Source organism: Bubalus bubalis, chromosome 20, assembly GCF_019923935.1.
Source record: "Bubalus bubalis isolate 160015118507 breed Murrah chromosome 20, NDDB_SH_1, whole genome shotgun sequence".
In the NCBI taxonomy this organism is placed as follows: Eukaryota; Metazoa; Chordata; class Mammalia; order Artiodactyla; family Bovidae; genus Bubalus; species Bubalus bubalis.
This window is the reverse complement of record NC_059176.1, coordinates 13,790,557-13,805,350: the sequence shown is the minus strand read 5'-3', so window position 1 is coordinate 13,805,350 and position 14,794 is coordinate 13,790,557. Positions and strand designations below refer to the sequence as shown.

General features: G+C 37.1%; 1 protein-coding gene and 1 pseudogene across 9 annotated transcripts in view; one reads left to right on the top strand and one right to left on the bottom strand.

The window, feature by feature from the left end:
- Positions 1-14,794, bottom strand: part of TC2N (tandem C2 domains, nuclear) — a 49,018-nt gene that overhangs the window by 23,441 nt on the left and 10,783 nt on the right. For 6 of the 9 annotated variants that reach the window (XM_025270911.3, XM_025270913.3, XM_025270919.3 and 3 more), the window contains 3 exons: positions 9,437-9,559; positions 7,870-8,103; positions 4-171 (listed from right to left, as the gene is read on the bottom strand). In XM_025270911.3, coding sequence (XP_025126696.2) covers positions 4-171; positions 7,870-8,103; positions 9,437-9,503 — 469 coding nt within the window. In that variant the 5' untranslated portion in view covers positions 9,504-9,559. The remainder of the gene's footprint in view (positions 1-3; positions 172-7,869; positions 8,104-9,436; positions 9,560-14,794) is intronic. The other 3 variants (XM_025270918.3, XM_025270916.3, XM_025270917.3) reach the window with 1 other exon arrangement.
- LOC123330884 lies at positions 6,174-6,769 on the top strand (annotated as a pseudogene).

Sequence of the window (14,794 nt, the reverse complement as noted above, 5' to 3'; positions counted from 1 at the left end):
TACCTGATCCATATAGTCTTGTTGCTTCAGAACGAGGAGGAAAGCGCCGGCTCAAATCAGGCGACACGTGCTGGTACTTGTAGAATGGGTTATATACATCATAGCTGGGTCCATGCTGGGCTGAACTGGAAAGTTCTGCCTTTCTGTCTCCAAATGATGCTCTGACAGATCCTGAAAGCAAATATTTCTAAAATTTTACAACATCCTTTTCTTGGAATTATTAGCTAACAACTGGTGTACCCAAGGCAAAGGGAGAAAAAAACTTACTAACCTATAACAAAAGAATATATATACAATATGTAATTTCACTTATATAAAGGTCAGAAACAGAAAAAACTAAGCCACAATAGTTAGGGATATGTGCTTAGATGGTAAAAAAGTAAAATCAACAAGAAAGTATGATTGTAATAACTGGAGTGACTGAAAAGGGGGAAGATGGAAGCTTTTGCTTTGCTGGTAATACTCTCTTTCTTTACTTGAGTGGTGACCATACATCCATTTTACTTTTATATTTTACATATATCTATTTTACTTTATAATAAATCACAAATAATTTGTTTTGTTCCTTTTGTCTATGTATATTATATCTGACAATTTTTAAAAGGGTAAAACAATAGATCACATTCCTTTCAAAGTTAAGACTTACATTAGAATTAATAGACATAAAATTTTTAAATGTTTAAATCATCACCATCTTTTAATTATTTTTATCCTATCTAAAATGGAAACCACAGTATAAACAAATATTTTCTGAATTAAGCTGAACAATAAAACAGGTGGCTTCACACTGAGTTCAGAAACGAAAAATAACATATTTGGTTTTAAAGTGAGATCTTATCCTTGTACTCTGGTTCAAATAACTATATGCACAATCCAAGCCCTGTACATAGGCAGAGGGGTGCCAAGAGGGAGGTGTGATCTCAGAGAGCCTTATAATAAGCCTGTAAACCTTATAGGCCAACAGTTAAATCATTCGGCACATAAACACTACTACAAAAGTCTGTTTACGGTAACAAGAACAGCACTGTCAACAGGAGTAGCATAAAGATGACTCTCTACCTTTATATGCTATCCCTAAAAATGAATATTTTAATTTCATTTTTCCTTTATAAGTAAGTCAATAACGAATTCCAATTTTCCTCTTAAAAAGATATTATATTTAAAGTTCAAGATTAATAACTCAATTTACAGAACCACAGTGCTATAGAACTAAATGTAAAGTAACACAACTGCTTATACCTCTCAAAAGCCCAATTAAAAATTTCAGGATTTATTCAAATGCACTCTCTTAATGGATAGACATGTCATAAAGCAAATATAGTAAAATATTAATAATCAATCTCTGTTATCCAAGCAGTAAGCTGCAGTTAAAATCAGATCCAACAGCAAGTACGTAATGCAATGTAACAAATGTCAAATATCTGAAACATGATTTTAGTCATTATTGATAGTGGTCCATCCTATCTTCTCAAAATCTCTGTATCAGCCCAGCACTCACACAATCATACATACATATAAGAGATACATATTTGATTTCTATAACTAGGCACCAAAAATGCTTTATTGACTCATTAAATAATTTTCTTTCCAATATGCTAAAAATCAGATGGATTTATCACATCTTCATTGAGCCTATAATTTCAGTGTAAACCAATTTCTCACTCATCCAACTTGAAAGTAATTTTTTCTAGCAATACAATGAAAAAAAAAAAAGACAAAAAAAAAACTACCACATACTGTCAGGTAGGTATTTCTTACTTAGCTTCTGATAATGCAAATAATACATAAAATACCCTATATGTCTAAGAATAGAGAATTTATTAAATAAATTTTATAGTACTTTCATATGATTTATCCTTTACAATTGAGCCATTAAAAATTTCATGATATATGATATGAATAAAACAGATTACAAGGCCATTTATATGGTTTACTCCCAATGCTGTTAACAAGTACAAGAGAAAGATCAATTGATCAGGGTATATTGTAAATCAGAACTTTTAGATTGTTTTGGAGAGACAATGCTGATATGTGCAAAGCAGGGTATCAAAGCTGATATGTGCTAAGCCAGGCTCAGGGTTCATCTTTCCTTGCTTCTTTAAAAAAAATTATCACTTCTGCCAGACCCAACTCTCCTGTGCATGTGTAGTGTTAAGTCGCTTCAGTTCAGTTCAGTTCAGCCGCTCAGTCGTGTCCGACTCTTTGCAACCCCATGAATTTCAGCACGCCAGGCCTCCTAGTCCATCACCAGCTCCTGCAGTTCACCCAAACTCATGTCCATCGAGTTGGTGATGCCATCCAACCATCTCATCCTCTGTCATCCCCTTCTCCTCCTGCCCCCAATCCTTCCCAGCATCAGAGTCTTTTCCAATGAGTCAACGCTTTGCATGAGGTGGCCAAAGTATTGGAGTTTCAGCTTTAGCATGAGTCCTTCCAATGAACACCCAGGACTGATCTCCTTTAGAATGGCCTGGATGGATCTCCTTGCAGTCCAAGGGACTCTCAAGAGTCTTCTCCAACACCACAGTTCAAAACCATCATTTCTTCGGCGCTCAGCTTTCTTCACAGTCCAATTTTCACATCCATACGTGACCACTGAAAAAACCATAGCCTTGACTAGACAAACTTTTGTTGGCAAAGTAATGTCTTTGCTTTTGAATATGCTATCTAGGTTGGTCATAACTTTCCTTCCAAGGAGTAAGTGTCTTTTAATTTCATGGCTGCAATCACCATCTGTAGTGATTTTGGAGCCCAAAAAAATAAAGTCTGACACTGTTTCCACTGTTTCCCCATCTATTTCCCATTAAGTGATGGGACCGGATGCCATGATCTTAGTTTTCTGAATGCTGAGCTTTAAGTCAACTTTTTCACTCTCCTCTTTCACTTTCATCAAGAGGCTTTTTAGTTCCTCTTCACTTTCTGCCATAAGGGTGGTGTCCTCTGTATATCTGAGGTTATTGATATTGATATTTCTCCCGGCAATCTTGATTCCAGCTTGTGCTTCTTCCAGCCCAGCATTTCTCATGATGTACTCTGCATAGAAGTTAAATAAGCAGGGTGACAATATACAGCCTTGATGTATTTCTTTTCCTGTTTGGAACCAGTCTGTTGTTCCATGTTCAGTTCTAACTGTTGCTTCCTGACCTGCATATAGGTTTCTCAAGAGGCAGGTCAGGTAGTCTGGTATTCCCATCTCTTTCAGAATTTTCCACAGTTTATTGTGATCCACACAGTCAAAGGTTTTGGCATAGGCAATAAAGCAGAAATAGATCTTTTTCTGGAACTCTCTTCCTTTTTCCATGATGCAGTGGATGTTGGCAATTTGATCTCTGGTTCCTCTGCCTTTTCTAAAACCAGCTTGAACATCTGGAAGTTCATGGTTCACGTATTGCTGAAGCCTGGCTTGGAGAATTTTCAGTATTATTTTACTAGAGTGTGAGATGAGTGCAATTGTGCAGTAGTTTGAGCATTCTTTGGCATTGCCTTTCTTTGGGATTGGAATGAAAACTGACCTTTTCCAGTCCTGTGGCCACTGCTGAGTTTTCCAAATTTGCTGGCATATTGAGTGCAGCACTTTCACAGCATCATCTTCCAGGATTTGAAATAGCTCAACTGGAATTCCATCACCTCCACTAGCTTGGTTCATAGTGATGCTTTCTAAGGCCCACTTGACTTCACATTCCAGGATGTCTGGCTCTAGGTGAATGATCACACCATCATGATTACCTGGGTCATCAAGATCTTTTTTGTACAGTTCTTCTTTGTATTCTTGCCACCTCTTCTTAATAGCTTCTGCTTCTGTTAGGTCCATACCATTTCTGTCCTTTATCGAGCCCATCTTTGCATAAAATGTTCCCTTGGTATCTCTAATTTTCTTGAAGAGATCTCTAGTCTTTCCCATTCTGTTGTTTTCCTCTATTTCTTTGCATTGATAACTGAGGAAGGCTTTCTTATCTCTCCTTGCTATTCTTTGGAACTCTGCATTCAGATGCTTATATCGTTCCTTTTCTCCTTTGCTTTTCACTTGTCTTCTTTTCAAAGCTATTTGTAAGGCCTTCCCAGACAGCCATTTTGCTTTTTTGCATTTCTTTTCCATGGGGATGGTCTTGATCCCTGTCTCCTATACAGTATCATGAACCTCCATCCATAGTTCATCAGGCACTCTATCTATCAGATCTAGGCCCTTAAATCTATTTCTCACTTCCACTGTATAATCATAAGGGATTTGATTTAGGTCATACCTGAATGGTCTAGTGGTTTTCCCTACTTTCTTCAATTTAAATCTGAATCTGGCACTAAGGAGTTCATGATCTGAGTCAGTCAGCTCCTGGTCTTGTTTTTTCTGACTGTATAGAGCTTCTCCATCTTTGGCTGCAAAGAATATAATTAATCTGATTTCGGTGTTGACCATCTGGTGATGTCCATGTGTACAGTCTTCTCTTGTGTTGTTGGAAGAGGGTGTTTGCTATGACCAGTGCGTTCTCTTGGCAAAACTCTATTAGCCTTTGCCCTGCTTCATTCCGTATTCCAAGGCCAAATTTGCCTGTTACCCCAGGTGTTTCTTGACTTCCTACTTTTGCATTCCAGTCCCCTATAATGAAAAGGACATCTTTTTTGGGTGTTAGTTCTAAAAGGTCTTGTAGGACTTCATAGAACCATCCAACTTCAGCTTCTTCAGCATTACTGGTTGGGGCATAGTGATATTGAATGGTTTGCCTTAGAAACGAACAGAGATCATTCTGTCGTTTTTGAGATTGCATCCAAGTACTGCATTTTGGACTCTTTAGTTGACCATGATGGCTACTCCATTTCTTCTAAGGGATTCCTGCCCACAGTAGTAGATATAATGGTCATCTGAGTTAAATTCACCCATTCCAGTCCATTTTAGCTCGCTGATTCCTAGAATGTAGACGTTCACTCTTGCCATCTCCTGTTTGACTACTTCCAATTTGCCTTGATTCATGGACCTAACATTCCAGGTTCCTATGCAATATTGCTCTTTACAGCATCAGACCTTAAGTCGCTTCAGTCATATCCAAATCTTTGTGACTGTATGGACTGTAGCCCTCCAGGTTCCTCTGTCCATGGGATTCTCTCCAGGCAAGAATACTGGAGTGGGTTGCTATGCCCTCCTCCAGGGGATTTTCTCAACCTAGGGATCAAACCTGCATCTCTTAGGTCACATGCATTAGGCTGGCAGGTTCTTGACCACTACCACCACCTGCGAAGTCCAACTCTCCTCTAGGTAACTATAATAACCAATTAAAACAAACAAACAAAATACCCTGAAGGCACTAGAGAGTGAAAAAAAGAGTAGTAAGGATTCTAAACAGCACTTTAGGACAACGGGGAATGGACACCTGTTTTTAATGACTTTTAGCCTTTGGGCAGGCCAAAATTGGCACTGTATGCAGAGGGGGGGCAGATAAAATTCCAGTAGAAAATCCAGTGTTTCTGGCCTGAAGAACATAGAGCAGAGTACAGAGCAGCCACAGCTGCTAGAAATAAGGTGGGAATCTTGGAAAGGAGAAAACCCCAAATTCTGTGACTAAAAGTCTGCTCAAATATCTGGCTGATCCCTGAACCACACATGTGTGATACAGGCTCCCAATAAGGATTAAAAAAAAAAAATACTAAGCTCGGATAGCAGCTGCCACCAAAGGCACAGAATCTGCCACACAGTACAACCGGGTTAATTAACTGCTAAAGTTAAGGAAGGAGGAAGGAAAGGACAAAAGGAGGAATGGAAGGAAGCGGGGGAAAAAAAACTGTCAAGAGTAATATAACAGATTCCAGAGTCTCCACAACATGACATCCAATATCCAGAATACAATCCAAAATCACTTCACATACAAAGAAATGGGACTCATTCTCAAAGAAGGACAATCCACAGAATCCAAATCTGGAAGACCCAGATGTTAGAATAGTACACAAAGATGTTAAAACTCAAAGAAATAAAAGAAAATAGGTTCATGATTACTGGGGATGGGGGCAGAAACCACAGAAAAATAGAAACTATGAAAAGAAGAATCGAATGTAAATATTACAACTGAAAAATTTATCTAAAATTAAAAACTCACTGGATGGGCTTAATGGCTGAATGGAAATAATGGAGGAGAGACAGTGAACTTGAAAATAGGTCAATATTACCAAACCTTAAGAATACAGAGGAGATGTGTGCATATGGCATCACCTGGAACTTGAACAGCTGCACAAGGCTATCAGAGACGATAGTCAAGAACAAACTAAGAGGGCAGAAGTCCAGGAACATTCCAAATAGCCAGCCAAAAAAGCTTTAAGGTTAAAAATAAAGCAAAACCAGCTACCACTAATCTTAACAAGATAAATACTGTGAATGATGAAAAAGCTAATAGAGTGAATAAACCTTCTGGAGATATACAAAAGGAACTTGCACACTTCTTAAAAGGCTTTTCACTTGAACCTCTGCAGAAATAGCTGATTGCTCAGCAGTGTCATGAAAGCAAACCAGCTAATGTTGATGAAACTATAAGATTAGTGGTTCAGTTGTAATACACTGATGATGCATCAAATTGCCCCAAAAGAACAACAAATTAAATGTTTTACATTAAAAAAAAAAAATAGAGAGGAGGAGGAAAAAAATTGGGGGAAAAAAGAAGCTTCATAGACAAATAAGACAATATCACATGGTCCAACATATGTGTAATTGGTATTCCGTAAGGAGAAGAAAGGATGGGGCAGAAAAAGTACTTAGAGAAATACTACAGATCTTGACAGGAGGTTGGATCACACTGGTATATACATTTGTCAAAACTCAACAAACATACACTTACAACTTGGGCAGTTCATTTTGTTTAAAGTTTATGTCAAAAGAAGGAAACTATAAATAACTGGACTCTAGTAAATGATATATATATACTTAAATACTTAAAGAGAAGTGTACTGATGTCTACAATTTACTCTGAAATGCATTCTCCCCCTACCCTCAAAAGTATTACTAATGGTTAAGGAAATGGATAGATAGATATGTGATAAAGTATATATAGTAAAAGTGTTAATGACAGAATCTATATGGTAGATATACAGGCATTCACCATTAAGTTCTTTCAATTATTCTGCATGTTTGAAAATTTCCATAATAAAATTTTTAGGGAAATAAACCATTGTGACTGTTTCAATGAACTAAAACAAACTATTTCTAAAATACAAGTTACATGTTGCTTCCTTTTATCTTCCTTAGTCCATTGGCCTCTAGAATATCAGCCAAAATTCAACCAATGAATCTACCTCATTCAAGTGGCTGTTTAGATTGGGAAGCGTGTTTAGAATGAGAAGTATAATAATGAAAAAGAAGGGAAGGGAGAAACACTACTTCATTGCTTCCTTATTTCTCTTTACACTAAAATTTAGAACATAATATTTCCTATATTATTGACCAAAACCAGAATAATTTCCCTATTTTTTCTTTCTAAATTTGTGAAGGATAAACTGACATATTACAATTATATTACTCCTTTAAATAAGAATACTAGAGTGGGTTGTCATACCCTCCTCCAGAGGATCTTCCTGATCCAAGGATCAAACCCCATCTCCTGCACTGTCAGGTGGGTTCTTTACCACTAGTGCCACCTGCAAAGCCCTAAAAAAGGCCAATTCTACACACAAATGTGTTGACTGGTGTCAGATATCATAATGGGACTTTTCAAAAACACTGGGCACTGAATTCCTCTACAGAAGAAGCAAGACATTTTAAAAAATGAAATGTCAAATTTGTACACAAAGATATTTTATATCTTTATATATATATATAAACGAGCAAATTAAATAACAGTAATAACAACATTTAAATGCTGCATGTTGATTTTTAAATCCTTCCATTTGATTGTTTACCTTCTAGTTCTTCCAACTGTGAAGGAGTTCCTTGCGTCCTGGGCTGAATATAAGATAACTTAAACCTGGGCACCACAAATGGTACTTCTTTGCCATCAAATGGTAACTTGGAAAGTAAATAATCCTCAGTACAGCCAACCTGAGGCTTTACAGAAACAGAAGTCAATGGGGGTATAGAGATAGTAGTATTTTGACTATGTGATACTGCTGCTTTAAAGTCTCTTTCCACAGATACTGCATAGAAAAGAAGAGAAAAGAAAAGAAAAAATTACAAATATGCATGGAGATTTATGCATATAATAATCTAAACCTAATATGCTTTGGTACTTATTTAACCATTTTAAAAGAAACTGTTGACACATAAACTACTTTTGGGTCTTATCAAGCACTCTGGAATCTACATTAATTCTGCCTAGCCAATATTTGAGAAGTTAATATACTACCAAAGTGTATTAACTTATCATAATGGTAAAAGCAGTTTCTAAAGAATCTCATTTCCACAAAAGAGTTCATAGATGGAAAACAGGTTAATTTTGTAGTTAATTTCACAGTGCTTTCAAATAAATATTAATCTAGTCATGTAAATAAAATACTGTCAACAAAACAATTCTTATTGTTAATACTAATGGTTAATTTCAGCCTTAAATACCAAAAGCTACTTTGAAAAGAAGCTAAAGGTCTCCATGTCTACAAAAAAAAATCTTTACTAAACCACAAAATAAAATTTACTTTGACCCTAGTATAATATCAACTCCTCTGTGCTAGCTTCTGTGACCTCTTTTATTACCTTGAAAGATTTGTGATTCCTAGGCTGTGTGACTTAGGATGAGGAAATAAGAAACATCTAGAGCTAATCTTTATGTATAATTAATACTGTCTATAGACAGAATGAAAGCACAACTACTACTCTGTTGGAATTTATGAAATATTTTATTGTGAAAAAGAAGCCTTCATATTCAAATATAGTAGGAAGCTATGCTTTAGACTAAGAAATATAAGAAAGAACCAAGAAAAATAAAGTTCCAGTCATAACCTTGAAGGGCTGAGAAAACCCATGCAATAGCAAGGGAAATCTCCAGGAGTCCTTGATAAAGTTACAGGTTTCTTCTTTATTGGTCACTCATTCATCCATGGAAGGCATGTTTTAAAGCATTGTTCATAAACTGGAAACTGTCTGTATTTAAGTTAAAACATTTGCCAGAGTATGTTATTCCCCAAATACTTCTTTTCCTACTTTTGCTCACACTATTTCATCCACCATAACACTCATGTCTAATCCTCACTTTCTCTTACTTCCTTCTTCCCACTTGGCTTGCTAAAATCCTCTTCAAACTTCCGTACCACAGGCCATCTTCTTGTGGTAATGTCCTAGAGTGTCTCCTATGTTGAACTCATCTTTCTCTCCCCTATGCTCCAAGGTACTTTCATACCTAGCTAGTGTGCCTCACATTTATGTTTCTGACCCCCTCATGAAGTTAAAAAATATGTCTCATTTACATTTATATCACAAAATGCCACAAATAAAGACATTAAATAAATGCTGAAATCAAAAAGAAGCAAAACTCACAGTTGTGTTTTTCTGTTCCACCATAGAAACATCCTCTGCAGCAACTCTTTATAAATTCTGTTGCCATTACATTAAATCTCCAATATCCAGCAAAAGATACAAACTTCCGATTTTAATATTAATCTGTTGGAAGAATAGAATACAAGTTAACATGATCATGCATAATGTCATTAGGTATCATTAAATAAATTATATTATCTGTCTTTCTAAAGCATTATGAGGGCTCCAAAGCAAAAAAAATTGTTTAGAGGAAGATAGATTTTTTTGTTCCTTTATGTAATTCTATATAACTTTGGTTCCTTCTAAGTTATTAAAATAACATGCTTAAAAATTACTAACTGAACAATCTCAATGTTAAATCTGGAAAAAAATTCCACTCTCAATTTTCTCTTTCAGCTGATATATCTAAATCAATGTCCAAATAAAATTTGCAAGAATATATGGCATTCATAAAAAGTGTGAGAAAATTTTCACTTCTTCCAAATCAATTCTGTTGGTAATCCAAAGGTCCAATGAGGGCCAATAAACAAACAACTTCATACTTTATGAGTTAGTTTAATGCAGAGAAGTACATTAACAGAAAAATCTGTCTTAAACATACACTAACACATATTCTCCCTCTCTCTCTCTCTCACACACACACACCCCCACACACATGTACACGCTAACTAAACCACAAATAAGATCTATTGGAAATAAAGGGAATCTGTTCTAAATTTACCAGAAACATAAAATGGTATACAAAGCCAATTGCCCACCTTGGCTTCAGTGACTTGTTCCAAATGCATTCTCATTTACACCTACTTAAACCAAAATTTTTCATGGGAAATTTCAAATGTATGCAAGAGGAGACAAAATTGTATAACAAACCCCCTACCACCTGGACTAAACAATGATCAGTTCAGTTCAGTTGCTCAGTCATGTCCGACTCTTTGTGACCCCATGAACCAGAGCACACCAGGCCTCCCTGTCCATCACCAACTCCCAGAGTTTACTCAAACCCATGTCCATTGAGTCGGTGATGCCATCCAACCATCTCATCCTCTGTCTTCCCCTTCTCCTCCTGCCCTCAATCTTTCCCAGCATCAGGGTCTTTTCAAATGAGTCAGCTCTTCGCATCAGGTGGCCAAAGTATTGGAGTTTCAGCTTCAGCATCAGCTTGTGGCAAATCTTAATTCATCTCACTGTTCATTCTCTTTCGTCCATTTTTCTTTTTTTTTTTTTTACTTGCTTTCATGCAAAGTTGAACATTACTTTTGACTGCAGATATTTTCATATAAAACTTTAGTGAAATCGATGCTCCTGTTGAAGTCATTCTACTATCTTACAAAAACATTCAAGTAACACCCTACATGTTTTCCTGTTACTCTCTTTATAAAATTTTTTCTAGCTTTACTGAGATATAATTGACAAACACCACTCTGTATGTTTAAGGTACACTGCATGTTGATTTGATACATTCATATGTTGCAAAATGATTATATCATATTAAACAGTACAGGCTACCACCTGTGTCCCATCACGTAATTATCACTCTTTTTTGTGTGAGAACATTTAAGGTCTACTCTGTTAGCAGCGTCAAATATTGGATTGGCCAAAAAGTTCCTTCAGGTTTTTAAATAAAAATAAAAGACACATTTTTCATTTCCATTGAGAATTTTATTGGACCATGCATTCACTGTTTTGCTCCATTACATCCTGCCATTGCTCAGGCAACTTCATACTTCCACCTTCCCAAAACTTTTTATCTTTTTGAGCAAAGAACTGCTCCAGGTGCCTCTTACTGTCTTCCAGGGCGTTGAAATTGTTTCCATTAAGAGAATGTCGTACAGACCGAAAGAAAAGGACATCTGAAGGCGCAGTGTCTGGTGAACGAGGCGGACGAACCAGAGCTTCGCAGCCAAGTTGCACAGTCGTCAGAGAAACCTGCAGCCTTGTGTCGTCCTGACAGGAGGTGATGCGTTTTCTGTCGGCTCCTTCAGGACGCTTTCGTTGAATGCTGCTTTCAGTCGTCTAATTGGGAGCAGTATTTTGGGGAATTAATCATTTGTTTTTCTGGAAGGAGCTCGTAATAGAGGACTCCCTTCCAATCCCACTACACACAACGTCACCTTCTTTGGATGAAGACCGGCCTCTGGTTAGTGGTGGTTCGTTTCATTTGCTCCATGATCTCTTCCATCCTACTTTCTTGCACAGTCATCGACCGTCACAATTTGTTTTAAAAATGGAAGGTTTCCCTCATGTTTAAGTAAAGAATTGCATGTGGAAATACAATCAAGGTTTTATTCACTTAACTTATGTGGAATCCAAACATCAAAGCGATTAACATACCAACTTGGTGGAAATGATTTTCGATACTTGATTTGGATATTTTGAGTATGTTGGCTATCTTCCAAATGGTGTAATGTTGATTGTTCTCAATTAATGTCTTGATTTGATCGCTATCAACTTCAACTTGTCTACCCAACCAGGGAGCATGGTCCAGGGAGAAATCTCCAGCAGGAAACTTTGCAAACTAGTTTCGATTTGTTCAATCAGTCACAGCACCTTCGCCATACACGGGAGAAATTGTTTCTTTTTTGGTGTTTCAGTTGCGTTTTTACTTTTCTTGAAATAATAGAGCATACTATACCCCAAATGTTGCTTTTACTCTTCCATCTTGAAAACTGAAGTGGCTACACAAAATTCACCAATTTTGATTTTTTTTTTAATGCATGCCGATATGACAGCTGTCATAAAACAATCTAACAAAGTTGTTTTGAATGAAGTTAAAGATGACTAGGCAATATGAGAGCCATCTTACAGAAAAACTGAACAAATGTTTTGGCCAATCCAATATATAACACAGTATTATTAACTATTTACTCTCTTGTTTAGTACCTGGGGATATACTTGGGCTGTATTTCTATTTTATCCTATCTTCTTTTTCTTACGTCTCTTTCAGTGTCTCTGGTTTAAACTCTGGAGGGTGGTCTTTGACGAATAGTACAAACATGGAAATACGATGTGGACAGAGTCCTCACTGCCATGTCACTGGTGGCTTGCTCTTCCTCTAACTTTCAGACCACTTGCACCTGTTCAGTTAAATCACTCCAAAGAACTGGAAGAAACAACTCACACAGCAAGGTCACTGAAATGTGGTGAGACGTAGCTCTTATTCTCTGCTGCTAGTAATAAAGGCTTGTCTGTGTCTCCTTATTCAGTTCCAGGGGCTAGGGAAGACTTTATCTGAGAGGTTTCAGGTAACGTGAAATAAAACATTGCTTCATATCTCATCTCACTTCTTAGGTGAAACAGTAACCAAGCCGTTTTCCTTCCGAGGGGTCTATTTTCTTTTGCCAACGTCTTCTCTGTGAATAGATTCGTCTTCCCAGGGTTTTCAATTAGCAGGGCAGGTGACTGGTGTGGAATGGGTAACTGATGTCAGCTAAGGGCCCCTCTCCTCTCGCTCCCGTCTCCGTGTCCTGCGTGGGTTCACAGACAGCCTGCTTGACTGTAGCTCATGGCGGGGGGCGTCTTTTCAAATGAGTCAGCTCTTCGCATCAGGTGGCCAAAGTATTGGAGTTTTAGCTTCAGCATCAGCTTGTGGCAAATCTTAATTCATCTCACTGTTCATTCTCTTTTGTCCATTTTTCTATATAATTACCAGTCCTTTTCTTCCTCAGTTTTAGAGGATAAATATTTGAAAGACTAATGCAACGTCCATAATGTAAGTGGTAAACATTCTTCCAGTTTGTCACTGTCTTTTCAATTTGATGATGGTGTTTTCTGCTATGCAAAAAACAGGAGTGGGAATGTGTATGTGTATATATAAACAGGCATATATACAAACATACATATATATATGGGTGTGTGAATACTGTACATCCCAGTAGTGTGTGAACAGGATCCAATCCTATCTTCTCTCAATTGACTATTCTAGTATCACAAACACCACTTATTAAAAATTCCATATTTTCTACACTGATTTTAGGATGCTGCTTTTATTACAGACTAAATTTCCACATGTCATTGGGCTTGGGTTTTATAGTTTGTATTCAATTGATTTGTATTCCTGAACCAATACATTTTAAAAATTATGTGACTCCCCTTGTGGTCCAGTGGTTAAGAATCTGCCTTTCAATGCAGGAACACAGGTTCAATCCCTGGTCAGGGAACTAAGATCCCACATGTTGTGAGGCAACTAAGCCCATGTGCCGCAACTACTGAGTCCATGTGCCCTAAAGCCCATGCTCTGCGACAAGAAAAGCCCTCAGCTGCAACTAGAGAAAGCCTGCTGCTGCTGCTGCTAAGTCACTTCAGTTGTGTCTGACTCTGTGCGACCCCAGAGACAGCAGCCCACCAGGCTCCCCTGTCCCTGGGATTCTCCAGGCAAGAACACCGGAGTGGGTTGCCATTTCCTTCTCCAATGCATGAAAGTGAAAAGTGAAAGTGAAGTCACTCAGTCGTATCTGACTCTTCACGACCCCATGGACTGCAGCCTACCAGGCTCCTCCATCCATGGGATTTTCCAGGCAAGAGTACTGGAGTAGGGTGCCATTGCCTTCTCCAAGAGAAAGCCTGCATGCCACAACAAAGACCCAGCGCAGCCAAAAAAAAAAAAAATTATAAGGCTTATGTTTCAATATCCAGTAAAGCTAGACTTCCAATCTTACTAGTCTTCAATTTCAAAATTTTCCTAGCTATGCTTGCTTGTCTGTTCTTACAAATAAACTTTATAATTAGTCCAGACCTAGGAATTAAAAGTTTTTATTGAGATCATGTTACATTTATATATTATTTTAGAAAAAAACTGACATCTTTAGGATGTAGAGTCTTCTGATTCAAAATACCTGTTTAAGTTTATGTTTGTATCTTTGGGAGTTTTTTTATAGTTTTCCTCATAAATTTTGAACTTCTATTAAGTGTATGCCCACAAAATTTATTTGGCTAAATGGCACCTTTTCTTCCATTATATCTTGTAATTTATTATTATTTTTTAATTTATACATTTTTTCAAAGGCCCTTCTCAGTCTCAGTTTAGAGGATGCATTCCCTGACATGCCATATCATACTAATTTTTCTCATCTTTAAACATCTAGTGAACTTTTTTTAAGTTTTACATTTTTCATGACATTTCATGACAACTGTTCTATCTCCCCTGCTAGAATAAAAACTTTCCAGAAACAATATTGCCCTCACTTTTCTACTTAACACTCAGAACCTTGTATGATGCTGGGAATACAACAGGAACTCAGCAAATATGTAGTTGATAGACAATGAAACAATGTATAATAACTAGGTTATATAAAAACTGGGTTGGGAAGATCCCTTTGAGGAGGAAATGGCAACCCACTCCAGTATTCTTGCCTGGAGAAT